This window comes from Convolutriloba macropyga, chromosome 7, assembly GCF_964194025.1.
Source record: "Convolutriloba macropyga chromosome 7, txConMacr16.3, whole genome shotgun sequence".
Classification (NCBI taxonomy): domain Eukaryota; kingdom Metazoa; phylum Xenacoelomorpha; order Acoela; family Convolutidae; genus Convolutriloba; species Convolutriloba macropyga.
Genome location: NC_134474.1, coordinates 5,532,975 through 5,558,615, shown reverse-complemented (window position 1 = coordinate 5,558,615; position 25,641 = coordinate 5,532,975). Strand labels below are relative to the sequence as shown.

General features: G+C 35.2%; 2 protein-coding genes across 2 annotated transcripts in view; both read right to left on the bottom strand.

The window, feature by feature from the left end:
* Positions 1-5,077, bottom strand: part of LOC142342513 (uncharacterized) — a 403,423-nt gene extending 398,346 nt beyond the window's left edge. The window contains exon 1 of the mRNA XM_075393861.1: positions 4,909-5,077. Within this exon, the coding sequence (XP_075249976.1) occupies positions 4,909-4,946 (38 nt within the window). The 5' untranslated portion in view covers positions 4,947-5,077. The remainder of the gene's footprint in view (positions 1-4,908) is intronic.
* Positions 5,078-11,405: 6,328 nt separating this feature from the next.
* LOC142342565 (eukaryotic translation initiation factor 4E type 2-like) lies at positions 11,406-23,837 on the bottom strand. The gene is made up of 5 exons (XM_075393938.1): positions 23,575-23,837; positions 21,071-21,204; positions 16,711-16,859; positions 16,156-16,289; positions 11,406-12,298 (listed from the first exon to the last, which is right to left on the bottom strand). The coding sequence occupies exons 1-5, from the start codon at positions 23,732-23,734 to the stop codon at positions 12,021-12,023; spliced, it is 855 nt and encodes a 284-aa protein (XP_075250053.1). The 5' UTR covers positions 23,735-23,837; the 3' UTR covers positions 11,406-12,020.
* Between the last annotated feature and the right edge of the window lie 1,804 nt (positions 23,838-25,641).

Genomic DNA, 25,641 nt, shown 5'->3' with positions numbered 1-25,641 from the left:
TCAATAAATATCCAAAATTCATCCTTTATTTTCGATATGATGACTTTTTGGTCAAAATAGCAATTTTGGTAACACTTGGGACACCATTTGTGGCACTGAGAAGCATTATGATTTTTTTGGCTTCGACACCATTTGTATTAAATTATTCGTGAAAATCTGAAATTTGCTTGTATTCATCGTTAAAGTGTAGTCTTTGACTGTTAATGCGTAGTCTCGCTAACGACATGCACAATTGATTTCCAAAGCAGCATCTATTTAAATTGTGTACCATTTTTAACTTGAAAGCTTACGGTTGTTATACCTTACGCTTTTCAAACATTTGTTTTTTTTTCAAATAAATAGTAATTTGAGCTTTGCGAAGTTTAATCTTAATTCCGCAAACTTTTATCGTGATCTGAGCAAAGAGAGGTCGCATTCTTTTTTCAAGTGAACTATAATGTAGTCTCCATTGCTGTTTTTTTTTTAAATTTATATAGTTTTTTTCCGTTGATATTACAAGTTCAATAAAATTTTTTTCTGACATTTTTCAATTTTTGAGGTTCTCTTTTACTGTCTCGTCCAATCATCACACTAACGGCAAATTAATGACAAGTCGAAAATCACATAAAGGGCGCTGAAATAAAGCGTAATTAATTATATTCAATATTTTTTAGTGAACACATTTTGATCTTAGATTTCGTTACCGTTTCTTCGCAAAACTGAAGTGACTTTGATTTTTGCCTGTATTTGCTATTCATGTTGTAATATGACATTCTGAATAATGACAAGTCTCAATGGTTGTGTATGACGGTATAAACGATGCTAATGAATGATTTCAATTGGCAGCTAATTGGTTTCAAGACTATGAATTTAATTGTTTTCGAGAAGTGTAAACGTATTTTCCCACTTTGCACTTTCTGTCTATTGGTTAATTATTCTCAATAAAGACAGGTCCCATAACTTTTCTGGTGCAATGCAATTCACTTGGTTTTGCTAACTTTTTATCTGATGCAATTTGGACTTTTCATTAAGTTTTATTTGAAGAAAAATAGATAGACATTGAGTTTTGGTCATAAGTAATGCTTCTGTATTTATTTAATTATTTTTTTGGATGGTCTCTCCTGATTCGCATTTTGTATAGTAGTATTAGCTAAAAGCGATTTGTGAACTGGATACACCAAGTATTTTCCAAAAATAAGTGATTTTCTGAAAGTTTTCTATCTCTCCCTCGTTTAATGGACAATTAAGTCAAAAAAAGGTTGAGCGGGTTCGGAACATTATGTACAAACGCACATTACTGAGCCTCCCTGTTTCCATTACCTATTCCTGTATTGCCACCTCGTACTTATTTGGTGTCCTCTCCTGATATTCATGTAATTCTGCTGCAACTTACTTTAAGGGCAAATTAAAAACGATCGCAGCGATCGCGTTGTTGTTCTATAATTTCGCAAATTTGCAACTATTAAATTAGTATGTAACATGTCCATGAGGGATAAATAAAGTGTAACGTTTTTATGCTCCCTACATACAAATGAAGCGTTGTCATAACGCACGCGTTACAATGTAAAACTTAGCACGTGCACATTGGTGGCGTAAAAGTTATATACCCACTAAACTTGGGGGCAGAATAGCTAATATAGCCGGCAGATTGCCGGAACAGCTGCAAAAAAAGAGACTTGCGTGCCGTATAAAAATAATCAGCAAAAAAGAGCAATGCTGCTTATTAAAAGAGCAGTCTGAAAAGGTGAATAATAAAAAAAGGCCAGCTCAGAACAGGCTATTGTAGGCCTAATGCTGTTCCGCTGCGATTACGCAGGAACCATAATTATTATTATTAGTAAATAGAAACAGATAGAATATAAGTTGAAAACGTTATCGACGCTCAAAAGGCTATTTAAAAAATATTCAGCGATAAATTAAAAAAGCTCGTTAATTTCATTGCGCAGGAGCCTTCTCATTAGGGACCTTTATTACACAAATGAGTTCCTTTGACCTTAAACAAATTCAAATGAAACTTAAGTTTTAAAGTGCAAAAGTCATTTTATTGAGTGAGGTAAGTCACGTATGATCAAAATCAAATCACGCAAATGAGCTGAAAACTTTTGCTAAAAAGAGTTAGAAATGAGGTCATGCGCGCAAACGCCGTCGGTGAAAAGTGCAGTCATTAAGAAAATTTAACTGTTTCAGCTCTGCTGTGTGAACAGATGTGAAACAAAAACGAGCGTCAGACGACGAAACAAAACGTAGCCGGAAGAATTGCGGAAACGACTCGAAGTCATATCCTCCAAAAGAACTGGCTTTTCAGAGAGCTAAAATCCCCTTGCAGAATGCAGCAACGCCAAGAAAACAACAGTCTTAATTCAAGGAACAAAAAATACGCCAAAAAATTAAGATGAAAAATTAGGAGTTATATTTATTTTCCATGTACAAGAACACCGTTGTTTCATGCAAGGAAGACAAGTTATCGAAACAAACAAAACAGCCAAGACATAATGAGCTCATAAACATCTCTTTGTTGGAGGAGAGAAACAGAAAATAACTGGAAGGAAAAATAGTTTGAAATCAAACAGACCCCAATAACATTTGTAGAAAGTATTTACCAGTCAAAATGTTTCACCGGATTTCGAGCAAATTCTGTTCCGCAATGTCAAATAAACCGAATTGCAATGAGAAAAATGTAAGAAAAAGGCTCAACTCAAAAAAGGCTCAAACAAATGATAAAACAGAGCTGATTACAACTATAAGTTTCAGGAAAATGAAAGCCTGATACATGCTAGAAGGTAGAGAATAAGGACAGAAACAAAAACACAAAAAAATCAAAAAAATTAGTTCTCGATTTTTGAAAATCGAAGTTTAAAAATCGAAATGTAGAAAAATAATTAGAATAAAAAATTATATAGCTATCCTTTTGTATAGATAAAAATGTAGAAACATAGTTCAAAGATAGGAAAAAACCAAATATTTTGCAAATTGTCAACATTTTTCAAAAATGCACAAAAAAAATTTGCAGAGTTTCAAAACTGAACGTCAAAAATCATTCAATTATTAGATAAAAAACAAAATTGAGATCCCTGACCATGCACAAAGAGATATTTTCGACTAATTAAAATAAAAAAAAAACAGAATTAGAGAAAAAAATCGCCAAAATCGGTCAAGCATATATACAATTCTATAAAAACAAAACACCTCACGTTATAAAGACGCATTTAATGCATGAAATATCAAGAGTACATTGCCGTATGCACTGATTTTTTAAAATTTCGTAAAAAAAATCCGCTTTAAGTTCAAAATGAAGAAATTAATTTAAAAGCCAAAGATTAATTAAAAAAATTGGGAAATGAGCTCAATTAGAAAACAAAACTCATTATTAGCCTCTCAAAAACACTGTGGTATCAATTTCAGAGGTTCATATATTATCCCAGCTTCCATAAAAAATCATTTCTACAAATTATGTAAAGTAAAAAGGTGAAAAACTGGGCCAATTGGACGAAAATACGGTTGTAAATGGTTATCTATATGCGGCATTCTGTCTAAAAACACTTTTCAAAGTCCAAAAGTCATTCACTTACGAAGCGCAGTATCAAAAAAGTTTCCTCGCTAGTTCAAACGGCATTTTTACTTTTTCGCTTTTAGGTTAAAACACCGTCTGAACGAATAGTACTTCCGGTATAGCACCGCATTATAGCACTGCTCAGCTTCCAGATTTGCAGCTATAATAAACATAGCCTACAAACTGCCGGAAAATAGCCGTCGTTGACGCGCTTCATGCACATCGGGATTGAAACATAAAAGAAAAAACGAAGAGATAGAATTGACCGATTTTTTTTCTGTTTTTTTTGTCAGTGCCAGGAAGTAATCTAATTTGGCGTGCAGTATCAGTTAGATTCCAAAACTATAGTTAATTCAGCTTCTAAACTGGAAGCTGTTAAGCATAATACTAGTGTCAGGAATCAGTCACTCCAATGAACTTTGATAACCTAATGCTCTTTGACTTAATGACAGGGATTTATCGGTTTATCCTGTTTCTTTTGATTTTGCTCTTTTGACATTAAACGTAACCACTACATTGCGTAATTCAATGCCTCAAAGAATTTAGAATTCATTCAGTTGAAACACTGAATGAGGTAAGTCAGAAGTCAAGCGCGAAAACCGACTTATGTAAAACGAAAAGCGTGATCAAAAGGTAAAGCGAATTAAAAAAGGGAGTGCCTAAAAATTAGCCGTTGAGAGGCTGACGGCGGCTATTAAAAAAAAAATTCTATCAAGTACGCAGAGCTCCTTTTCACCATTCATTCCACTATGCATCTACCAATTAGCATTTTATCCAAAATCATCAGAAGCAAAAAAAATGGAGCGAATTTAGGCAAATTGTCAATAATATAACCACCAATTTTTAAAAACTTTTAAAACCGCATTTCAACTTTACGCCGGTTTTGATTTTCACATATTGCTTCTTGAGTGACTATAGCCGTAGCCTGCTGAGCAAAGCTACATTCGGCTTTGTTTTCATTTAGTCAACGCCAATTCGGGACATTTTTCTTCACGGCAATATTTATTTGACATCAGCTTGCCTTTATTTCCACTTGCTACGTTTCTCAACATTTTAACTTTTTTCATTTGTTACTTTTCTCAATTTTTCAACTTTTTCATTTGTGACCTTTCTTAATTTGATTTTTGCTCACGTATGACGCACCTTACTCTCAAAATAGAGGTTTCGCTAACGTAAAAACTTTGAAGCTAAAATCAAACTCTTTTGTTCCGTAGAGAACAGTGCGACCCGCATCTTCAAAGCCTTCCAGCAACGTTCAATTATGAAAGATCTTGCTAAGCATTCAGATATTCCTTAATGCTATTCTTCACTCATCGACCGACCCGCTGTTCCTCACCTGAGTTCCATTTCAATTATTCCTGAATTCTATCATCACTCACCTTGCAGGGCGCACTCTTAGACACACTTTGACGCCCATAGCTGGTTAATATTCGAGATCAGAGCTCAAAATCTGAAAAGCACATCAGTTGCAAAAAGCCAGTTGCTCATTTGCTCAACATTTCACATTGAAAGCAATCATGATTAGGGACAGAGAAAGGGATATTCTAGACTGATGTGAACATGCTCAATATTCTTCTACCACTTTCGAACCCAATTCATTTAACCCCATAATTAACATTAAATCTTTTAACCCCAAAACACTTTCCCCAAAACCTACGAATATCAAACTTGGAGTATTACTCCCTGAACTCTTTCCACAACTGTATATCCCTTATATTGAATATCAATTGTAGCGATTATAAGAGGAGCTAAAATTGGGGTGAAATGATAGAGGTTGCCACTAATAGAGTGAAAACGTGTGACACAGCTCAATGCTGAATAGTTGCATATCACATAGAAAATATACCACAACCAGGTTATCAAAACATGATTACATTGATGGACAGTCCACAAAGCTGCAAAAAGTACTTTGAAGTGAGCTCCAGATATTTTATCCAGAGAAGGTAAAGAGAGTATTTGCTTTTCCAGGTATCACCAAAGCAGAAATTCAGTACTTGGCTAATCCAATTGTGTTTGTCAATCAAGATATCAATCAATAGGTAAACAAATGACAGTCGATAGAATGAAACATAAAATAGGGTTACTACAGAAAACAAGAAATTTTCCAGCAATCCAAAATCTCATACCCATAATACACTACTTACCCACAACTAAAAGGATGTGTCGCAAATTTTTTATTCACGTTTGATCGGATTGTGATCCCGCGAAAGCAATGTGTGAAAAATGGCAAAGGAACATGAAAGAATTTGATGATTGTCTATGTCGACATATGGATATTTTACCTTCAATTGGATCGTATATCCCATCCTGTGAGTCCAAAAGGACAAAAGGACACAAATTGTTCGGCGGATTGCCAGAATAACTGCGACTCGACAGCAAATTATTTTTTACAATAATAGTTAGCTGAACTGATAAATCGACCGAATCAACTTACAGATAACACATAAAATGTTGAATTAATCGTGAAGCAAAAATGTTAGACTAGATTGAAAAATCTAAAAGAGACATAGTTGGCAGATTGCCAGAAAATAACACTCACTTGACCTTATCTCTTTGAATTAACGTAAAGAAAAGTCAATTTCCGAGTGCGAAATCACGCGAATGAGCAAAAAAAACTCGATACACTAAGTGTGAAAAAACTGACGCTACACACGCAATTCAGTTGACATTACATGAACGAAAGTAAAAGCAGATTTGAAGTGATTGTGACGTCATATGGTCGTAACAAGAAGGCGAAATACAAATGCATAGCAGGACAAGTCCTGAAATACAATCCAAGGAACTGAACGAAAAGTTGAGAACTCCTGTACCCGATCAGCAGACCAATTGAACAATGCCAGCCAAATAGAAAAACAATCTCAAAAGGTAAGAAACTAAAATAATCAAATAAACTAAACAAAAATATAAATATTGCTAAAACTCTTGAACCTCTAATCCTGAGGGCCAAATTTTGTCAATGTAAATATACCAATTACCCAAGCAAAAGCCTTGACAGAGGTTTATCGGCCAAAAAAATCGCGACAAAAAAGAAATATGATAAATTGCAAAATTTAAAGTTTCTTAATTTTACATTAAAAATGTTCAAAACCCCTTTTTTCTTTCTGGAAACCGTCTAGTAACTCATCTGCATGAACTAAAAGATATTCAAGCGTCCGTAAAAAAATTAGGAAATGACAAAGTTCAAAAATATTTAAAACAATTGCAACTTTTAACGAAATGTTGATTAAATTTGTGATACTAATTTCAACAGAACCATTTCATTGCTTCCAGAGGCTATCCACATATCTTAAGCTTTAAAAAATTTCACTGACTCAAAAAGATCGATAAACTAGGATAAACAATTTTCCGAAAAATTGAAAATTTCAAAGTTATAAAAATTGCAAAAATTCGTGATATTAAAATGTTGAAAACAAATCTATAGCCGCTAAAAACTATTCAGTGGCCCCTGAGGCTGGAAGAACTCGAAAAACTAAAAACATTTTTAAACTTAAAAAAATGGCAAAAACTTAGTATCATTTGTGAAAATGGTAAAAAAATTGGTTAAAAAAACACTAAATCTTGCAAAAAACCCCTATCAACTTTGAAAAACGTCAATTAAAGACTAATCAAACAAAATCGACCTCGAAAAAACGTGAAAAAATGCATCATTTTGGGTTCAAATACTCCTAAAAGCCACCTTGTATCGTTGAAGTAAAGCCTTCCCAGCAGCTGCAGAACTCTAATAACTTGAAGGACTACAAAAGCCAGAGTTTTGCCTCTAAAGAAACTTAATGCACACTGAGCCCTAACTGCTAATACCGTTTTGAAAAATCAAAGTCAATGAAAAATAAGTGGAAAAATCTTTCAAAAAATGTGTGAAAACATCTTACAGAGCCCCAATACAATCCAAATCTTGGATTGTGAAAAACCAAGAAAAGGCAAAGAATAGCCCCGCTATTTCTTTGCAACTACTAAAAAGTAAGCGTTATGAGAGCACGAAAAAAACGTCACGCACACCAACGAAGTTGAAAAGCACCAGAAAAAAAGAGGAAAACGACTTGAGCTGCTCTTAGTATTTAAATGAAAAAGAACACAGCGCGACAGATCTTTAAGTTAAATGACAAAAAATAAAATCGAACATATGATCACCACACCGAATATCAAACCTCAAACAAAAAGTGCAAACAGTTTTATAAAACGACAGCCAAAATAAGAAGGACAAAAACATTACAGAGAAAGCCACTTACAAAAATTTCAAAATTCAAAACTAGGTAATAAAGGTGCTAAAGTCTAATTTCTGAAAATCTTCAAATGTTAATAGCTTTTAAGGCCGAAAACTTTACTTTTAACTAAAAATTTACAAAATAACAAGGCTTAAATCTAAAAAAAATCATCGTTAATCCCTGCAATTCAAACGAACGCAAGGCAAACAAAAACTAAAAAAAAATGAAAAACAGGATTCTGAAGTAACATAAAACTGACACCAAGTGACTAATAACCTTAAAAAGATCACCTATTAACAATTCTTCAAAGGATAAAAACTATTGGATGATCTTTCAATGAATTACCCCCGAAGACCAATTCATCAAATAGGCCAAAAACTGAAAATGTAACAAAGGCAAAAATTTAAATTTTGAACGTAAACCGACAAAAGTCCGAAGAATTTCTCTTGAACGACAGGCGAGACAATTTAATTCTGGGGCTGTAGCCCAGATCAATTTTTCTTTATGGGTGCAAAAAATCTTTCACCCGCCGGTATGCGAACCACTGACCTCCAGATCCACAACCACCCGCACTAACCACTGCGCTGCGAATCATTTACCTCTGCTATGCTGCAACCGATTTTATATTAGCAACAAGCTTTACTACGGAGCAAGCAATATAGATCACTCAAAAATGAAGAACGAAAGCGTGAAAAAGTCAAAGAATGTTCTAGAAGAAACGCGCAAAACTGCCAAGCAAAAATTGGCATAAAAAAGACGCACACGTTTACAATAATTGCTGTGAACTTCGTTCAAGAGCAACTAAACGGGGATTTATGAATTCATAGCAATATTGTCCCACTTCTACTAAATCCAGCTTGCGAACTGTTACTCAATAATAAATCCAGGCTTGACCACTAACCAAAAATACTTAAAACTGCCAAGATTTGATTAAATTTACTTCAAACAGAAGTGATGAGTCAATGTGAAAATGTAAGAAACTTCGTTCAAGAGCAACTAAACGGGAATTTATGACTTCAAAGCAATAACGTCCCACTTCTACTAAATCCAGCTTGCGAACTGTTACTCAATAATAAATCCAGGTTTGACTACTAACCAAAAATACTTAAAACTGTCAAGATTTGATTAAATTTATTTCAAACAGAAGTGATGAGTCAATGTGAAAATGTAAGAAACCTTTCACACGCCGGTCCAAATTTTTCGACAATCATTCTAGAAAAAGTTTAAGCAGTTTTGGAGACTCGTGTGCTTGCGAGACAAGAAGAGCTCACTTCCATCCAGGTTGTTCTTATTAGCTTAACCAAAAAACTTCAAATAGGGAGAAGTGCTAAAAACTCCCAGAAAACATTGAATAGAGATCAGAATTGCTTTCAAACTTTGTATTGTTTTAATGGCCAAAAATGAGGCAACGAAGGAAGACTCAGATTAAAATACAAGTAACAAAGCTAGCAGAGTGCCAAAAAAACAGCTCCCATAGCTCTGCAGATCTGAAGTCTCAAAAATATAACCATACAGAAAAATTGAACCTTCTCTTCTCTATATTAAATGCTGAGATGCAGCACTTTGATTAAGAATATGTATAACTCATTGCTGGTTATATTAGCCGCTCTCAAATAACCTTCAATTATAGTGACATACATTGAGTTGACCTTATCTCCTTGAATTAAAGAAAAGAAAAGTCATGTGAGACTAAGAACTTAAAAACTCTTATCATTAGAAAAAATCACTCCCATAAGAGTGAAAATGACGTCACCCGAACAATTCAGTCAAAAATGCATGAATGAATGATCACAAAGGAGCTTTGAAGTGATCGTGACGTCATATGGTCGCAACAAAAACCTTGAAGCAAAAAAAATATATAGCACACGTTCTAAACTTCAACAAGAAATTTCATTGACAAAAAACAGAGCCGACAGAGTGCCAATAAATAGCCGCAATTGACCCACTTGACGCACATTGGGATTGGAACAGAAAAAGAAAATTGACAGAATTTTTCAGCAAGTCAAAACTTATTCGGTGTGCAAATTCCGCATATTCGGTTAGATTATAAAATTACACATAACTCAGCCTCTAAACTGAACGCTATTAAACATAATAATAATCTCAGCTACCCGATCAAAATACAGTAAAAGCAGAAGTCAAAATAACACGTGAACAAAAAATCACGTTCGAGAAATCAATTTTTTTTTGCTCAAGTTTTTGCTCAAAAACAAGTTGTCGCTTTTCTGCTCCACTTCCTGTTTCCATTTGACCTAACATTATGAAAATGTGTGAGCAGATCTTGAGAAAAAATAGCGCCGCAATACAATTGATATTTTTGAATTGTCAAAACAAGAGAAGGCTCAATATCGCAACAATTAAAAACAAAATTTCATCCTGAGAGCAATGATGGAAATCTCAACATTTGCCATTCTTAATTCTTCGAGAACCTTATATACATGCTGAGGTAATCAGTGGTAGAAGTTATCATTGAGAAATTTCACTGACTTCTTTGCACAGGATCAAGTGGTCGTAGCAACAATCGAGAAGAAACAGAATTGAAGACGAGAGTGCGAAAACCTACTTTGGCTATCAAAAATTGAGCTAAAACTAGAACTATTTCCGCACCTGCACAGATGTTTGAGCAAAAATCGCTCTTTCATCTAGTTTTAACCTTTTCAACTCTTTCTTGATTCATTGATATTCAATCGACAAAAATAAAACCGATTAACATCAGAAAAATTGCTCTCGAGCGACAGGCAGGGCAATTTGATTCAAATGGAGGTGTAGCCTAGATATTTCATGCGTGAAAAAGCTTCCGACAAAGGAGTGGTTCAAAACACAAAACGCTGGCACAATGCACTTAATCATTCACTACTCGGCTATCAGTCCGTTGTCATAACTTATCTTACGATCACTTTATTTTCGCAACAGATAAAATTACTGAATAAAAACAATTTAGGTTTCGAAAACGCAAACCGACTAACTTCGAAAAAATTGCTCTCGAATGACAGGCGGGGCGCAAATTTGTCTTTATGGGTGCAAAAAATCAGACGAATGCCGGATTGGAATCACGCCCTCCTGAGTCGGATTCCTTCACTTCGACAGAGACATTAACCACTCGTCTATCAGGGCCTTGTCATCGTTTCTCTTACAATTGGTTTTGTTTGATCAACAAACTTTACTTCGGAGTGTGAGCAACTGAATTACTCAAAAATCAAGACGTGCGTGAAATAGTCACTTGAGAAGATTATAATAGAAAACCGCAAAAAATGGTCAAGCGAAAATTTTGCACAAAAAAGACACACACGTTTACAATAATTGCTTTTCATTCGAGAGCAAATAAAAACTCAAGAAGTCAAGCGTCAAAAATTTTCCCGAGAAGCGAAATAAAAAAAACGGTCAAGCAAAAATTTTGCATAAAAAAGACAGGTTTTCAATAAATGCTTCAAACTTTGTTCGAGAGCAATTAAAACCCATAGATTACTATAAGTCCTCTTCGATCCGTAAAACTACGATGAGACCAATACGTGCCTCGCGGCAATTGAAAACTGAACAAATAATGCTAGAAGTTCGCTTCGATCATTCAACTGATCAATAGATGCATTTCGTAGTTGATTATTGGACAAAGCTAATTTGCATAAAATTTTGATACTTCAAATTATATGTGCTCATAAGACTTCAGTTAAAAAGAATCTGCTGAAAAAATCAATATGAAAGCTAGCCAAAACAACATTAAGCAGCCAACGCCAGTCAGATGTAACATCAAATAAACATTTCTTGGTCAAACAAGCTTTACATTGGACACCCTTTCTAATATAGTTAATCTCATTATTAGTCATTAGTTGAACAGCCAGCACCTTCGCACACAGTTGAGTTTTTAAAATATTTTACGATCATTGAAACTTGGTCCATTCATTTTGTTTCTCGGTTTCCTTTTTCAAACTGTGCTCCAGCTGTCAACATGCCAACAGTACGTCAGTTTCCCAAATTTTCTCCAGTTGTTCCGATTACCGAAAGCATGGCAATTTTACAATCTTCTATCGTGATGACTCGTTGTAATATCATTGACATTCTCTAATGGTCATGATGACAATTTTGCCTTAATAATCTTTGCCAATAATCCATAATTAATAAATATACGTACTATTTCATCGACTCAATTCGTTTCAGTGACATTGATGATAAATACATAATGAAAAATCGCAAAAGTTGACACCTCTTCAGTTTAGCTTTGTTGACAATACCAATTAAAAGAACTGCATTCACTGACTGTTTTTGTTTCTGCTCTGTTCAAAATCAGGTCTGTTCTAACTTGACCCCGTGAAATCGGCCCCTCTTACAAAATCACTGCTTGCTATTGGGTGATGAGTACTGCTGTACTGGTTGCTGTGGTAGTGATGTTGATGATGATGTTGACTCCTCATGATTGGCTGTTGCTGTGAGGACTGCATATTGGGACCCCCTCCCCCGCCCGAGTTGGACTCAGTGTTGCCCAGACTGTCCACGTGGGCTCTGTACTCAATTTGGATATTTTGCGGTATCTGCATGACTCGACGCATTACGTCTCGTATTCTGTTTTTTAGGCCTGGAAACATAATCTTTGATAATAAACAGCTCCTCAAAATAAGCATGATTCTTTCAACTTCGATTCTTTTACCGTTAAAAAGATGCCTCATAAATTAAGGTCGAAAGAGTACATGTCATTGCTCTTTTCTGTAGATAACGCTATAATGGTTAATTAATTGAGCAAAAGGAGATTAAAGCGCCATAAGATGTATCGATATACGATGACTTTTGTTTTTGTTACCTAATGCACGAGCCTAATAGTTAACATAACACCCTTGCATTCTAGTTTCTATATTATAATTTCCTATATCTCATATTATTTAAATATTTGAAATAATTATGAAAAACAAAATCACGCTTAATATGGAGACCTCAATGAAAACAATTCAATCATTTTAATTTATTTGTGATCATTTTCAAAAATGCAACCCTTTTCAGCAAATTATGCGCTCATTGTTTTTTTACTCGTCTTAAATTGATCATTCAAAGAAATTTCTCCGCAAACTATGCCATTTTGTTTAATATCACCAGATCTTTTTCTTACGGTTTGACCACCTGTCAGCAATTTTGAATTTAACGATATTTCTCATTTTAATTTTGGTATATACACAAGTTTTCGATTTCAAAACTGCTGCAACTTTTGTGATATTTATTCAAAATTCTCTGCTATTTAGTCACGAAGAAAAGTCATGAAGAATGAGTCATTTATTCCTTCAGTCCGTTGTGGTCTAAAATACCTGCTACAGCTGTCGCCTGTATGTAGTCAATTTGAAGGTTTGACTAACCTTCGGCATGAAACCAAAAACAAAACTTCAGGGTAAAATCTACACGCACTAACTACGTGCATTGCTTCTTCAGTTTTCGTTCACGCAGTTGAGATTTAAATATTTAAACGTTTGAAGCTTTGCAGTAATACCGAACAAAGCCTTATTTCATAATCAGATCTCTGCTTTTCGTGTAAAACAGTACAGGATAAAAAAGTGTGGGTACTTTCACTTATGTTATACTTCAAATAATCGTTACCTTTCTAAAGGTATTAAAACTTCCCCGCTAACATCCAGATTTAAACAAGAAATACGTTTTTGGTCCGTATACCTAACCGTATCCCCATGCTTATTCTGATATTAGTTATTCTGAAACAGAATTTGTCCCTAACAGTAGGTGTCACAAAAATTGTCATTTTCCGGGAAAACAGATCTATCGCTCAGATTTAGTCGAAAACCCACTTAGCAAGTAAGCAATAGACGAAATAGCAGAACGACCGTAACTTGATATGCTAACTAAAAAAACTGAACTGTTTGAACAGAAACCACATCTGTACAAATCTGATATATTTTGATTAGGAATCTGTATAAATTATTGCTACCTCTCTTAGCTGCTCCCAAATAGCCTTCAATTAGAGTGAAACACCTGATTTGACGCTCACTTGACCTCATCCCTTTGAATAAAGAAACGTCAAGTTAAGAGTGAGGAAGTCACTTATGAGAGTGAGGTAGGTCACGTGAAACCAAAACTTATTCAAAGCAGATGAACAAAGCAGATTTGAAGTGATTGTGACGTCATAAGGTTAACTAAAATTGTGACAACTAAATAAAAAACATAGCCGGGAGACTCCGGAACGGACTCAAAGTAAAATATAACTTAAACAATAGCTGAACATTAATTGATTGAACTGTTAACTTCATAAAACCATTCAATAGAAAACAACAAACTGGGGAAAGAAATCAGATTTCATCAGTCGCGACTCCAAAATCATTTCATCAGTCGCGACTCAAAAACAGCTAGCAATTGCTCTATTCTTCTTTGATAACCTAACGACCGGGCTTTATCCCTTTATCCCATTTGTTTTGATTTCGCTCAATTAATCTGTAACGTATTCACTATATTGCGCAATTAATTGAATGAATGCATTTAAAATCCATTCAGTAAAAACAGCGAGTGAAGTAAGTCGAGAATAAAACGTGAAAGTCGAATAAAACGTGAAAGACGAGAATAAAATGTGAAACGTGAAGGTAAAACGAAAAACGTGATAGAAAAGTAAAACGAACAGGCAAGTCCTGAAATACAATCCAAAGAATGACCGATACACTCAAAACTATTGTACCTGACCAGCAGACGAACTAAAAACTGCCAGCACTGGTCCCAAACAGACAGAGTCTCACAAATTTAGAGAAAAAAACAAAAATATCAGCATTACCAAAATTTTTAAGCTAATATCCTGTTAGCCCATATTGATCAATTTAAATATGCCCATCAAACCGCTCACAAGCTTTTAAAAGGGTTTATTGGCCCCTATAGATTGCAACATGACTCAATATGACAAATATTAAAAAAAAATGCAAATTTTATTGAAAGTTGCTAAAATTCGTATTTCAAATATTCAAAACCATTTTTTGTCTCTAGAATCTTTGCAGTAACCCATTGTAAAGCCCTAAAATTCATTCTCCCTCTTCCTCGTAATCCCCCTCCTCTCCCTCTTTTCACTTGAAAGAACTCGTTCGGTTTACTAAAACAAAGCATAAAAACAAGACAAAACGACCTTGAGTTTTGAAAAAGTACATTGAATCAAAAAGCTAAAAAATGACGATAACGTGAAAAACTTTACCATTATGGGATCAAAGACTCCCAAAAATGACCTTTTTACCTTATATTTAGGCCTTACCGGCAGCTTCAGCATTCTACGCACATAAAATACATGAAGATTGCTAAAGCCAGCTGATGGTTTCTAGTGAAATTTAATGCCCCTGGGCGCTACCTGTTATCCCATTTTGAAAGCTCATTCATGAAAAAAATGTATGAAAGCAACATCTTAAAAAAGAGCAAAAATATACCCCAAATTCTTTGGATTCTAAAAAAAGGAGAACGCCTGAATAATAGCTGTTGACTAGGCTGACGTCTGCTATTAATAAAACAAGTTTTTGAAATCGAACCAGTTTTCTAGTACCAAGTCATTACCCATTAGCTTTTAAACATCTAGCATGCGGTTTCTATAGTTCTCACAAAGTTTCTAACAACGTTTGGGTCACTTTTGTTCCAGATTTTCAACACTTTTTGCTCGAAATTTTTTTAAAAAATTGTTTTTCTGATCGTTTCGTCAAAAGCGCCATTGAATTCCTTGAAAATGCCGACAGTTCCAGTACCTCCTTCATACTTCAATTTAAGCTTGAGATCATTTTCTTGTGGCAAAATAGGGTCTTAAAAACAATTTTTTTTTATATTTCCATTTTCTCAAAATTTCCAAGTAACCAACAGTTCAGCTTGTTTGGAGCTCAGGCAGGCAGTTTGAGTCCATCTGATTGTTTGCACCCCAAATATCAGAGAACGCTTTCCGGACAATTTTTCTTTTTTTTCAAGAAATCTTGTTGCATTTTGAATAATATGCACAATACTTCCAGTGATGCCTTGAACCTGTTATCATTTCGGTAACGCTTGTATCTATGCTATGAGGTAGATATTCATTTTAAGCTCTCCTTTTTGACCATGGAAATAGCAAATTTTGTATCATAACAACTTGACAAACAGTAGACAGAAACAAAGCAGTTTAACAGTCTCTTCTATGTAAACGGAGAAAGCAAGAATGAAATCTTGTTTAGAACCTCAAAATTTCACACCTTGGCGTTAACCACACTCCCTGATCAAAATCAGACAGCTGTTGTCCAAAACAGATACACTTGACCATCTACATTATCAACAAGCTTGAAACTTTGTCCGCAAGAAAATACAACACGATTTAATCCTCAGCTAGCCCAGTCACACGGAAACCTTGCTGACATTTTGAGTTATTATATTTTGGTTGCCTATAATAAAGTTAAAAAGATCTACCTGCTCAACAATCAGAACAGTAGGTTACTCAAGGGGCTAGAGGAAATAGAGTACCTTCGTTATTGCTGGTGCGTGTCCACACAGAGATGACACTCTGATGCGGTCTGTTGGCCACTACAACCCCCGTGATCTCCTCCCCCACCATGAACTGCTCCCCCAACAGAGCCAGCAACAGATTCTCCCAACACCTATGCACAAAACAATGCACCTAAATTCCTCTAATGCCAACACATAAATGATTTTTTCTAATTTGCGAAACGTTTTGTTCACATATGAATATTTTCATATTTTGGTCCAAATGACTGTGACAACAAACTATCGCTTCATTAAAAGACAACACGGGGACTCTGAGGGTTGACATCTTAATCATATAAATGGTCATCCTAAGTTTTAAGCTTCATAATGCCGTTCTTACTGCTTGTTTCAACTGATTACTCAATGCTCTCTAAATTCGTTTTTTTTTGTTTAACATCACATTATCATAGATTGTATCATCAAATCAGTCGACTGGTTTAAATAGCATACGAGACGAATATGACACCCGGCCATTATAGAAACCATTCCCAGAGTTCAAATGCTTCATAAACAGCTATGCAAGGTGTCACTAACTTGTCTACATAGTTCTTGCGCACCCTCACAAACCACTTTCCTCCCCGTCTGTTTGCGGAGTCCTCCCAGAGAGGTCGAATTCCACTCTTGAATACGTGGTAACTGCTACTGTGGGGGATCTGGGAGGGTGCCATTGTCTGCAGACTCACCTGAACAAAAAATCAATCCAAAACAAAAATATCGACACACAAGTTCAATTCTTAAGTCACGTTTGCCCAATGCAAGTAATGGCTAAGACTTGAAATTCGATCTTTTGATGGTCTAGTTTTTACGGGGTTATTTTCTAAGAACAACTCACGTCGATAAATTAACCTAGGAGTGACAAATGGACCTTGCTCGTATTTTCTCTGTTTCTGATATTTAGCATCCCCCCAAATGATACCCAGCAGTTTTCAATTCAAATTGCTTACTTTAATTGCCTTGAAATGGTTCATCATAAGCCGACTCTGCTAAAGAGGTCTCCTTTATTGATCATGGAAGGGGTTTAGAATAAAACAGAGCCGAGAGATTGACGAGAGATTGACAAAAAAAGAAAAGAAAAATTTTAAAAAAATGACCGAAATTTTATGTTTTTTAAGAGTCAAAAAGTGTTCCAATTTGGTGTGCAGTTTCAGTTAGATTCTAAAACTATACTTAATTCTGATTCTAGAATGAAAACTATTAAGCTTAATACCAATGTCAGCTAGCAAACATTCTAATGCACTTTCATAACCTAATTCTCAACGACTTAATGACCGGGCTTTATCGGTTTATCCCGTCTCTTTTGATTTTGATCTTTTGGTTCTGACAGTATTCACCACATTGCGTAATTAAATGCGTAAAAGAATTTTAAATCCATTCAGTTGAAACAGTGAGTGAAGTAAGTCAGAAGTCAAACTTGAAAATCGGGACTTCTGTAAAACGTGATCAGGTAAAGCGAATTAAAAAAGGAGAGCGCCTAAATAATAGCCGTTGAGAGAAATCGTCGTAAAGTCTGAGCCGAATTAAGAAAAACGAAAAACATAGTATGAAGGCTGGGAAAGGACAAAACCAAACGTAACGTTAACCTCAGAAATACACAAACCTTCAAAATCTTTTTTTTACTAAAAAGCTATTTCAACCAAAAACAAGAGTTCGCCCAGTCAGTCAACCAAAAGGGAAATCAAAATATTCCCCGCAACAAAATAATTCCGAAGAGTTGATGTTGATGAGAATATCAGTCAATATGTCAACTTTTTTCATAAACCATTCAATTCTAGACCATCTTTTGGTCTAGTTTTTACGGGGTTATTTTCTAAGAACAACTCACGTCGATAAATTAACCTAGGAGTGACAAATGGACCTTGCTCGTATTTTCTCTGTTTCTGATATTTAGCATCCCCCCAAATGATACCCAGCAGTTTTCAATTCAAATTGCTTACTTTAATTGCCTTGAAATTTTATCTGTTTTTTTTAAGTGTCAAAAAGTGTTCCAATTTGGTGTGCAGTTTCAGTTAGATTCTAATACTATACTTAATTCCGATTCTAGAATGAAAACTATTAAGCTTAATACCAATGTCAGCTAGCAAACATTCTAATGCACTTTCATAACCTAATTCTCAACGACTTAATGACCGGGCTTTATCGGTTTATCCCGTCTCTTTTGGTTTTGATCTTTTGGTTTTGACAGTATTCACCACATTGCGTAATTAAATGCGTTAAAGAATTTTAAATCCATTCAGTTGAAACAGTGAGTAAGGTAAGTCAGAAGTCAAACTTGAAAATCGGGACTTATGTAAAACGTGATCAGCTAAAGCGAATTAAAAAAAGGAGAGCGCCTAAATAATAGCCGTTGAGAGAAATCGTCGTACTGTCTGAGCCGAGTTAAGAAAAAAGAAAAACATAGTATGAAGGCTGGGAAAGGACAAAACCAAACGTAACGTTAACCTCAGAAATACACAAACCTTCAAAATCTTTTTTTTTTTACTAAAAAGCTATTTCAACCAATAACAAGAGTTCGCCCAGTCAGTCAACCAAAAGGGAAATCAAAATATTCCCCGCAACGAAATAATTCCGAAGAGTTGATGTTGATGAGAATATCAGTCAATATGTCAACTTTTTTGATAAACCATTCAAAAACTCTACACATGACAGGGATTAATGAAAACCCAATGGATGACGAGAATAAATGCCTAGTTAGGCATCAACAAATTTCACAGCTGAAATAAGCAAAATAGAGTAGTCAGTCATAAGAGCATTGACGTAAAGACAAAGTTTTATTGGCTTATAAAGTTTTCAACTTCTGCAAGTTTTGACCTAATTCGTTCTATTTACTCGCAATTTTAAGACTTTTACCAAGTATTTCACTTAAAGGGAAATCAAATTGCCAGCTATTTTTCGTCTACAATTGAGTCATTTTTAAAAACAGGTACACGAATGCCATTTCAATGATCACAAAAAATTTTAAATTTTCAAAGTTTTTTTATTTATGTGTTGGCATGATAAGTTCGTGCGTAAACAAGTTAAATATCTCGGTTTAAAACTTAAGGCTCTCCTGTGTGTTTTCGTACAGTAATTCAAAATTAATTATCAGCAATGGAATACTTCAATTTGTATTTCGACGCCACTATTACAATTAGCATTCATTAAAAGCAAAAAAGTTTGGTTATCCCAGACCTTAACTCAAAATGATCAAAATAATAAGTTTCCAACTCCATAAATTTAAACAACCAATCGGAAAAGAAAATGTTCAACCCTTCATCTTTTTCCAAAAAAGATGCAAGAATCTTTTCAGCAGCAAATAATATTTAGCTACCGATCAACTTCCTCATGTAGAATGCGTACGACTTTGTTCATATGACTGAGGATAATCAAATTCATAAAGAATTCAAACATCGAAAATTAACGGTTTGCAACATTTAACATTAACGGTTTGTTCTGGTACTTGCTTTTGCTCCATCATCGCTACGTGATTATAAACCTACTGTACCTTTTTTGCAACACGTAAACTAAAATTTTAACATTTGGGTTATATATACTTGAAACGAACAATACTTCAAATCATTTGAGCAAAATTATAAACATACCCGGCATATTGCCGGAAAATAGCCGCCGTTGATTCCTATAAGCATGATTGGGATTGAAAAAATCCGATTTATTTTGATGTCAATTCGTAATTGAACATACTCCTGTCTCTCAGTGAGAGGCTACAGCGTCTAGTATCAATACCAATTAGCATTATAGATAGTAACTAAAACTTATGAGAACAAAGTTCAAGTACCGGGCATCTAAAAATGGGCTTTATGGCTTTATCCCGTTTCTATTTCTGACTTCAATTTTTATACTGACTCTGTTCATTTTGAATTGCTTTGCTGAGAAACTGATGTTCAAAATCACTTTTAGCAGAATGAGAGAAGAGAGAAACTAGTCTAGAGAAGTCGAAAATATTTCACGCAAAATATCGAAAAAGAGGCAAAATGGTAAAGCGAAAAAAAGTGCGACGAAGTAAAAAAAAAATAGGAGCGCTATAATAGCCGGCTGAGAAGATGAGGGCGGCTATTAAACATCAATCAATTTTCTTAAAGAATCACATTATATAATTTTGTTATGATTGTTTTCTTCCTAAATAATAAAAATACCTTTTGAAAACAAAGCTATTCGGAAATTGAGCAAATGATTTTGTATGGTTGACAAATGATTTAAAAAATTTTCTAACAAACAAAAGTGGGATCACAATGGTTTCAGTCAGCAGAAAATGAAAATATTTTAAGAAAACGTTGAATGATTTCTTGCTCTCACAGACTGAAAAAATTCCTTTGAATAGTAACGTAGGAGTTTTCAAAAGGAATTTTTTCACTCTGCAAAAGCAAGAAATCATTGAACGTTTTCTTAAAAATATTTTCATTTTCTGCTAATCGAAACCATTGTGATCCACTTTTGTTTGTGAGAAAATTTTTAAATTCATTTGTCACTCATACAAAGTTATTTGCTCAATTTCCGAATAGTTTTGTTTTTCTTGTGATCCCACCAACTTGTAGTGACACTCAAAATATATGTTGTACTCGGATTGTTTAAAAAAACAAATTGCTCAAATACCGATCCTCCTTGAGTTAGTTGGATAAAGCTTAAATACCGAGTTTTATCCCCCCCCCCCCCCCCCCCGGATAGAGACTATGCAAAAAGAGATCCTTCAATAAATGCCATCAATTTGTTTTTACAGATTGCCAGGATATCTTCACGAAATATAGTTTTTCAAACTGAGCACTATCGAACTTGAAGCAGGGTTCTTTACATGCAAGCTGGAACAACTTTCGCACTGTAGTATTCACGCGAGTTTTCTTAATTTCTCTAAAAACGCTGCAAAATTCAATGACTAAAAATTCAGAAGATCCGATCCGCATACCTGCCAAAACTGCTCAACAGATTGGAATGAAATGACAGCTTTGACCAGATCATCATAGCTCAGATTTCTCATCCGAGAGGGTGCCAGTCTCCTTGAGTACCACAGAGTGTAGAAACATTCCAATGGGTGCTCTCCTGTCATAAGAGACAACATTATCATCCGAAGAAAATATCACAGATCGCCAAGGATTTGAACAACTGATCCCAATAAAAACAGTCTCATGTACACCCCGGGATCATTGTAATTTAGGGTGCTATGTTTGTCACGGATATCTATGAGGGCAAAAAAATGTTGCCTCTGTATAAAATCAAAACCCAACAAGTCTTGATTTCGAAGTATACAAGTGTGAACACCTTATATACTTCGTAGTGTTTTGTGGAACTGAGGTGAAAATTGCCTCAGAACTACACGTTAACGCCCATTCGCTTATTAAACTCTCCTGTTGACTCAATTCAACTATAATAAAACTAACATAGCTGGCAGATTGCCAGAAAATAGCCGCAATAGATTCGCAGATCGGTAGTCTAAAAAAAACAGTAAAAAAGACAGACCAAAAAATTCGTCTTTTCATTGAAGGTTGATCTGTTATATTTTGAGTAAAAATCTGTATAAGTTATTGCTGCCTCTATTAGCTGCTCTCTAATAACATTCATTTAGAGTGACACACACCCATTTGACCTTATCTCTTTGAATTAAAGTAAATAAAAGTCGATTTCAAAGTGAGGAAGTCATTTTTGAGAGTGAGGTAAGTCAAGTGTGACCAAAAATTTAATCACGCGCATGAACATAAAAACTCGCTCCACTAAGAGCGAAAAATGACGTCACACATGCAATTCAGTTGAAATTGCATGAACGAATGAACAAAAAGCGGCTGTGACGTCATATGGTCGTAACAAAAATCCTGACGACGAAATAAAAAAACATACCCGACAGATTGCCGGAAAATAGCCGCCGTTGATTCCAATAAGCATGATTGGGATTGAAATAACAGAAGATATTGAAAAAAAAAAAGATTTTTGTACAAAAACATTTTTTTAAGTCCGATTTATTTTGATGGCATTTCGTAGTTGAACATAACGTACTTCTGTTTCTTAGAGAGAGGCTACAGGTACTACTATCAATACCAATAAGCATTAGAGATGGTAACTAAGACTTATAGGAACGATGTTCAAATAGCGGGCATCTAAGATTGGGCTTTATGGGTTTATCCCGTTTCTACTTCTGACTTCAATTTTTTTATACTGACTCTGTTCATTTTGAATTGCTTTGCTGAGCAACTGATGTTCAAAATCACTTTTAGCAGAATGAGAGAAGAGAGAAACTAGCCTACAGAAGTCAAAAAGATTTCACGCAAAATGTTGAAAAGGCGGCAAAATGAGGTAAAGCGAAACATTTTTTTATTCGACGAAGTAAAAAAAAATAGGAGCCCTATAATAGCCGGATGAGAAGATGAGGGCGGCTATTAAAAACCAAGAGAAGGCCAATAATAGCCCCAGCTATCGCTGTGCGGCAATTAATAAAACAACGTCGGGCAAATTATTCAATCGACTCATGAGCGGCTGGCTTTGTCGGCAGGTAGCAGCAGCTTAAATAGGTTAACTTTAGTTTAATTAAGAGGGTAAGGTGAGCTCGGGTGGTGGCGAGCGGGCAGGGTTACGGGTGAAATGAGGCGGGGCGGTAGAATGGGGGTAAACTGGTGGGGGTAGGGGTTAAGTGGGAGGGGGTTCAAGCATTCAAGAAGCGCCCTTCACATCAAGAACGTGTCTCAAAGTTTCGGCGAATCGGATACTAAGAGACTAGTAAAACGTAAGGCTCCAAGAGAGTACCTCAGCCACTTAATGGCCTCCGAGCTCTACCTGTTTATCCCGTATGAGTAAAAAAAGTCAAAGGTCGGACGAAAAGTTGGCAGTACGGAAAATCACACAAGAAGTCTAACCGGACTAATATATACTGAACGGCAAAAGTAAGTTAGCATCCCCTATTTTTACAAAGCAAAACATCAATTTTTGAGGTAAAATTACTCCAACTAAAAATCAAATTTTGAAAACAGTTTTTACACCATTGATCCCCTACACTAGTCCTCTCGTCTACTCATGAAATTCAAATAAAACGCGACGTTCACTTACAAAACCCCAAGGTAAGATAAACTCCATCCAAGTTTCACAGTAACGTCGTCATAAGATGTGATATGTTTTCAGATTTGTTCAAGCATGACTAAGTTTTCACTTGTTGGTCAAAATGGTTCAAAAATTATTTCGAAATTAGATTTTAAATTGGAGTAATATTGCCTCAAAAAATGAATTTTTACTTCGTGAAAATAAGGGGTGCTAACTTACTTTTGCCGTTTAGCATAACTGCTATTAACTTCGTTTGTTCAGCAACTTTTACTAGAGGATAGGTTTGTGATGAAGCAAATAGATTTGAAGATAGATTGACGGATTCAGTCTTTTATCCCTTTGTATCCCCAAAAACATCTCTATACAGACATATCTGTATATGCATACCTTGCTTGATAGGGAGAGGTGTCATTCGCAACTTGAGATCCTCTTCTGTCTGTTTCTCAAAGTCATCCATGTCTGCGTCCAGTGGAAGGGAGTACTCGTCTTCATTGCTGGCTGTCATCATCATACTCACCTGTCGACCACCACCGCCAGAAGACTCCATTTGACTGTTGAATGGTCACGCGACTCAAAACAGGAATCTCGGAACGCAATAGAAATGAACGAGTAACCAATTCAACACCAATAGCTGCAGTTAATTCAAGCCGTATCTTAAAAAGTATAAAAAAATACAGCAATTTTTAATTCCTTTCTTCAACTCATACACACCAATTTATCTGATGTAATAGATCCACAGTAATCACGAGGACTCTAACTTAGGGACAAGTCGCCGACCTCAAAGTTGATTTGATCCTAACTTATTTTCGTGAAATGTAAGTCAAGCGTTCAAAGAACACGCCAAAAAAATGGAGCTAAAGAGTTAATCAATTGATGCCAGACAAGGGAGTTAAACTAGCGAACTAGCCCGCTGAAGAATCCGTCCATCATTGATGTTTGATTTGTTTTCGTGAGTTAACATAAAAAAATCGATCTCGACGACCATCTTAAAACTCGAACATACGCTTTGAAGTGTAGTTGTATCAAGCAGCCCATACTGCACTTATCACATTGACTGCCGCACAGATTGGAAATGACCAAGAAGGAAGCACAAGCGGAAAAAATAACAATTGAGCGTAGAACAATTTTTGTAGCAATGACAAACTGAAGACTTCTGTAGAAATCAAATCGCTCAACGTAAGCTAAGCTACCGCAGAATTGCGTACATCTAACGGTTTATCGAAAAACGTCAAACATCAATTTCAACCACAAATTGAGTTCCAATTAGTTATTTCGTAAAATTTTGTCATATTGTAGCCTTTAAGGTCTAATCAGACAGATTTCTGAACTAATACTTGACTTAGCACTCAACTCAGTTTAAAATACACTTCCAATTTGTTATGACGTCAGGCTTATACAAGCAGCCACAGAGCGGCCTGAACGTGAGAAAATCACACATGGAGGCTTGCGGTGTGGATAACTGCACAACAAAAAACAGCATAATACGATGGATAAAATGAGGATATGCCCTGATTTACAATCCGGAGAATTGAGCAGACAAACGACCTGCTTGTAGGTCTTCTACTTGAACAGTCTTTTATACTAAAAAATGCTGATATTTGTCTTCGACTTCTGCAAATAAAGTAAGCAAAGGTCATCCGAAAAGTGAGAAGTCATTTTGAGACTGAGCTACGTAACGTGCCATTAAATCGAAACTTAAAAACACAGGAGCCCCCTATTGTCCTCCAGTTACCTTAATTGAGAGCTATTAGATTGAGCTTAGTCGTTAATCGTTATATTAAAAAATACATATTTTTTTTAATCAACAAAAACGTTTGGTTAAATATTTACATTTTCAAAATCGCATCGTAAATATATGAATAGTTTGGTCTTTATACTTCAGTAGAACAAATTTCTAAAGCCTCTTACTTGTCTATCTATTGGAACACGTTTATGCAGTTTGACCATTTCGCTGCTTAGTTTTTCCTTAAATTTATTTTTAGTTTTCTCTTTTCGGATTCCAATTGGCAATTTATTCCACTTCCTAGAAAAATTTCTAATCAGTGACCTGTCACTCCATTTGGAATGACACTTACTCTTTGGAAAGTACTGGAGAGTTCTGGAGTTTTTGGCCAATTCGTACTTTTCAAAAATCCTGAATGAGGAGTTTTTGGTTTCTCGACTGCTCTCTTTATATTCTGAGAGGAGGTCAAAAAATTTAAGCAGACAAACGTTTTTAATGAAAAGCTCTGCTGGTAAAATTTTGTGTTTCAATAATAGATCTCTTGCACTGTCAAACTTTTTGCGCAGGTGGCAAACCTTTATTCCCCAATTTATTTGTCTATTAACTCTCTGAAGTGACATAACCGAAAACGATTTAAAAAAATGGCACTGAAATTGAGATGGGACAAAACAAGTGATTTAAAAAGCCCGATTCCTGCTTTTAATGGTAGAAAATGTCTTACTAAGTAAATT

Coding starts and splice junctions, on each gene's coding strand:
- LOC142342565 (XM_075393938.1), bottom strand. CDS start 23,734: ATGGAGTCTTCTGGCGGTGGTGGTCGACAGGTGAGTATGATGATGACA. Junction 21,205..23,574: donor ACCTCTCCCTATCAAGCAAG/GTATGCATATAC, acceptor CTCTTATGACAG/GAGAGCACCCATTGGAATGT. Junction 12,299..16,155: donor ACGCACCAGCAATAACGAAG/GTACTCTATTTC, acceptor TTATGTTTCCAG/GCCTAAAAAACAGAATACGA.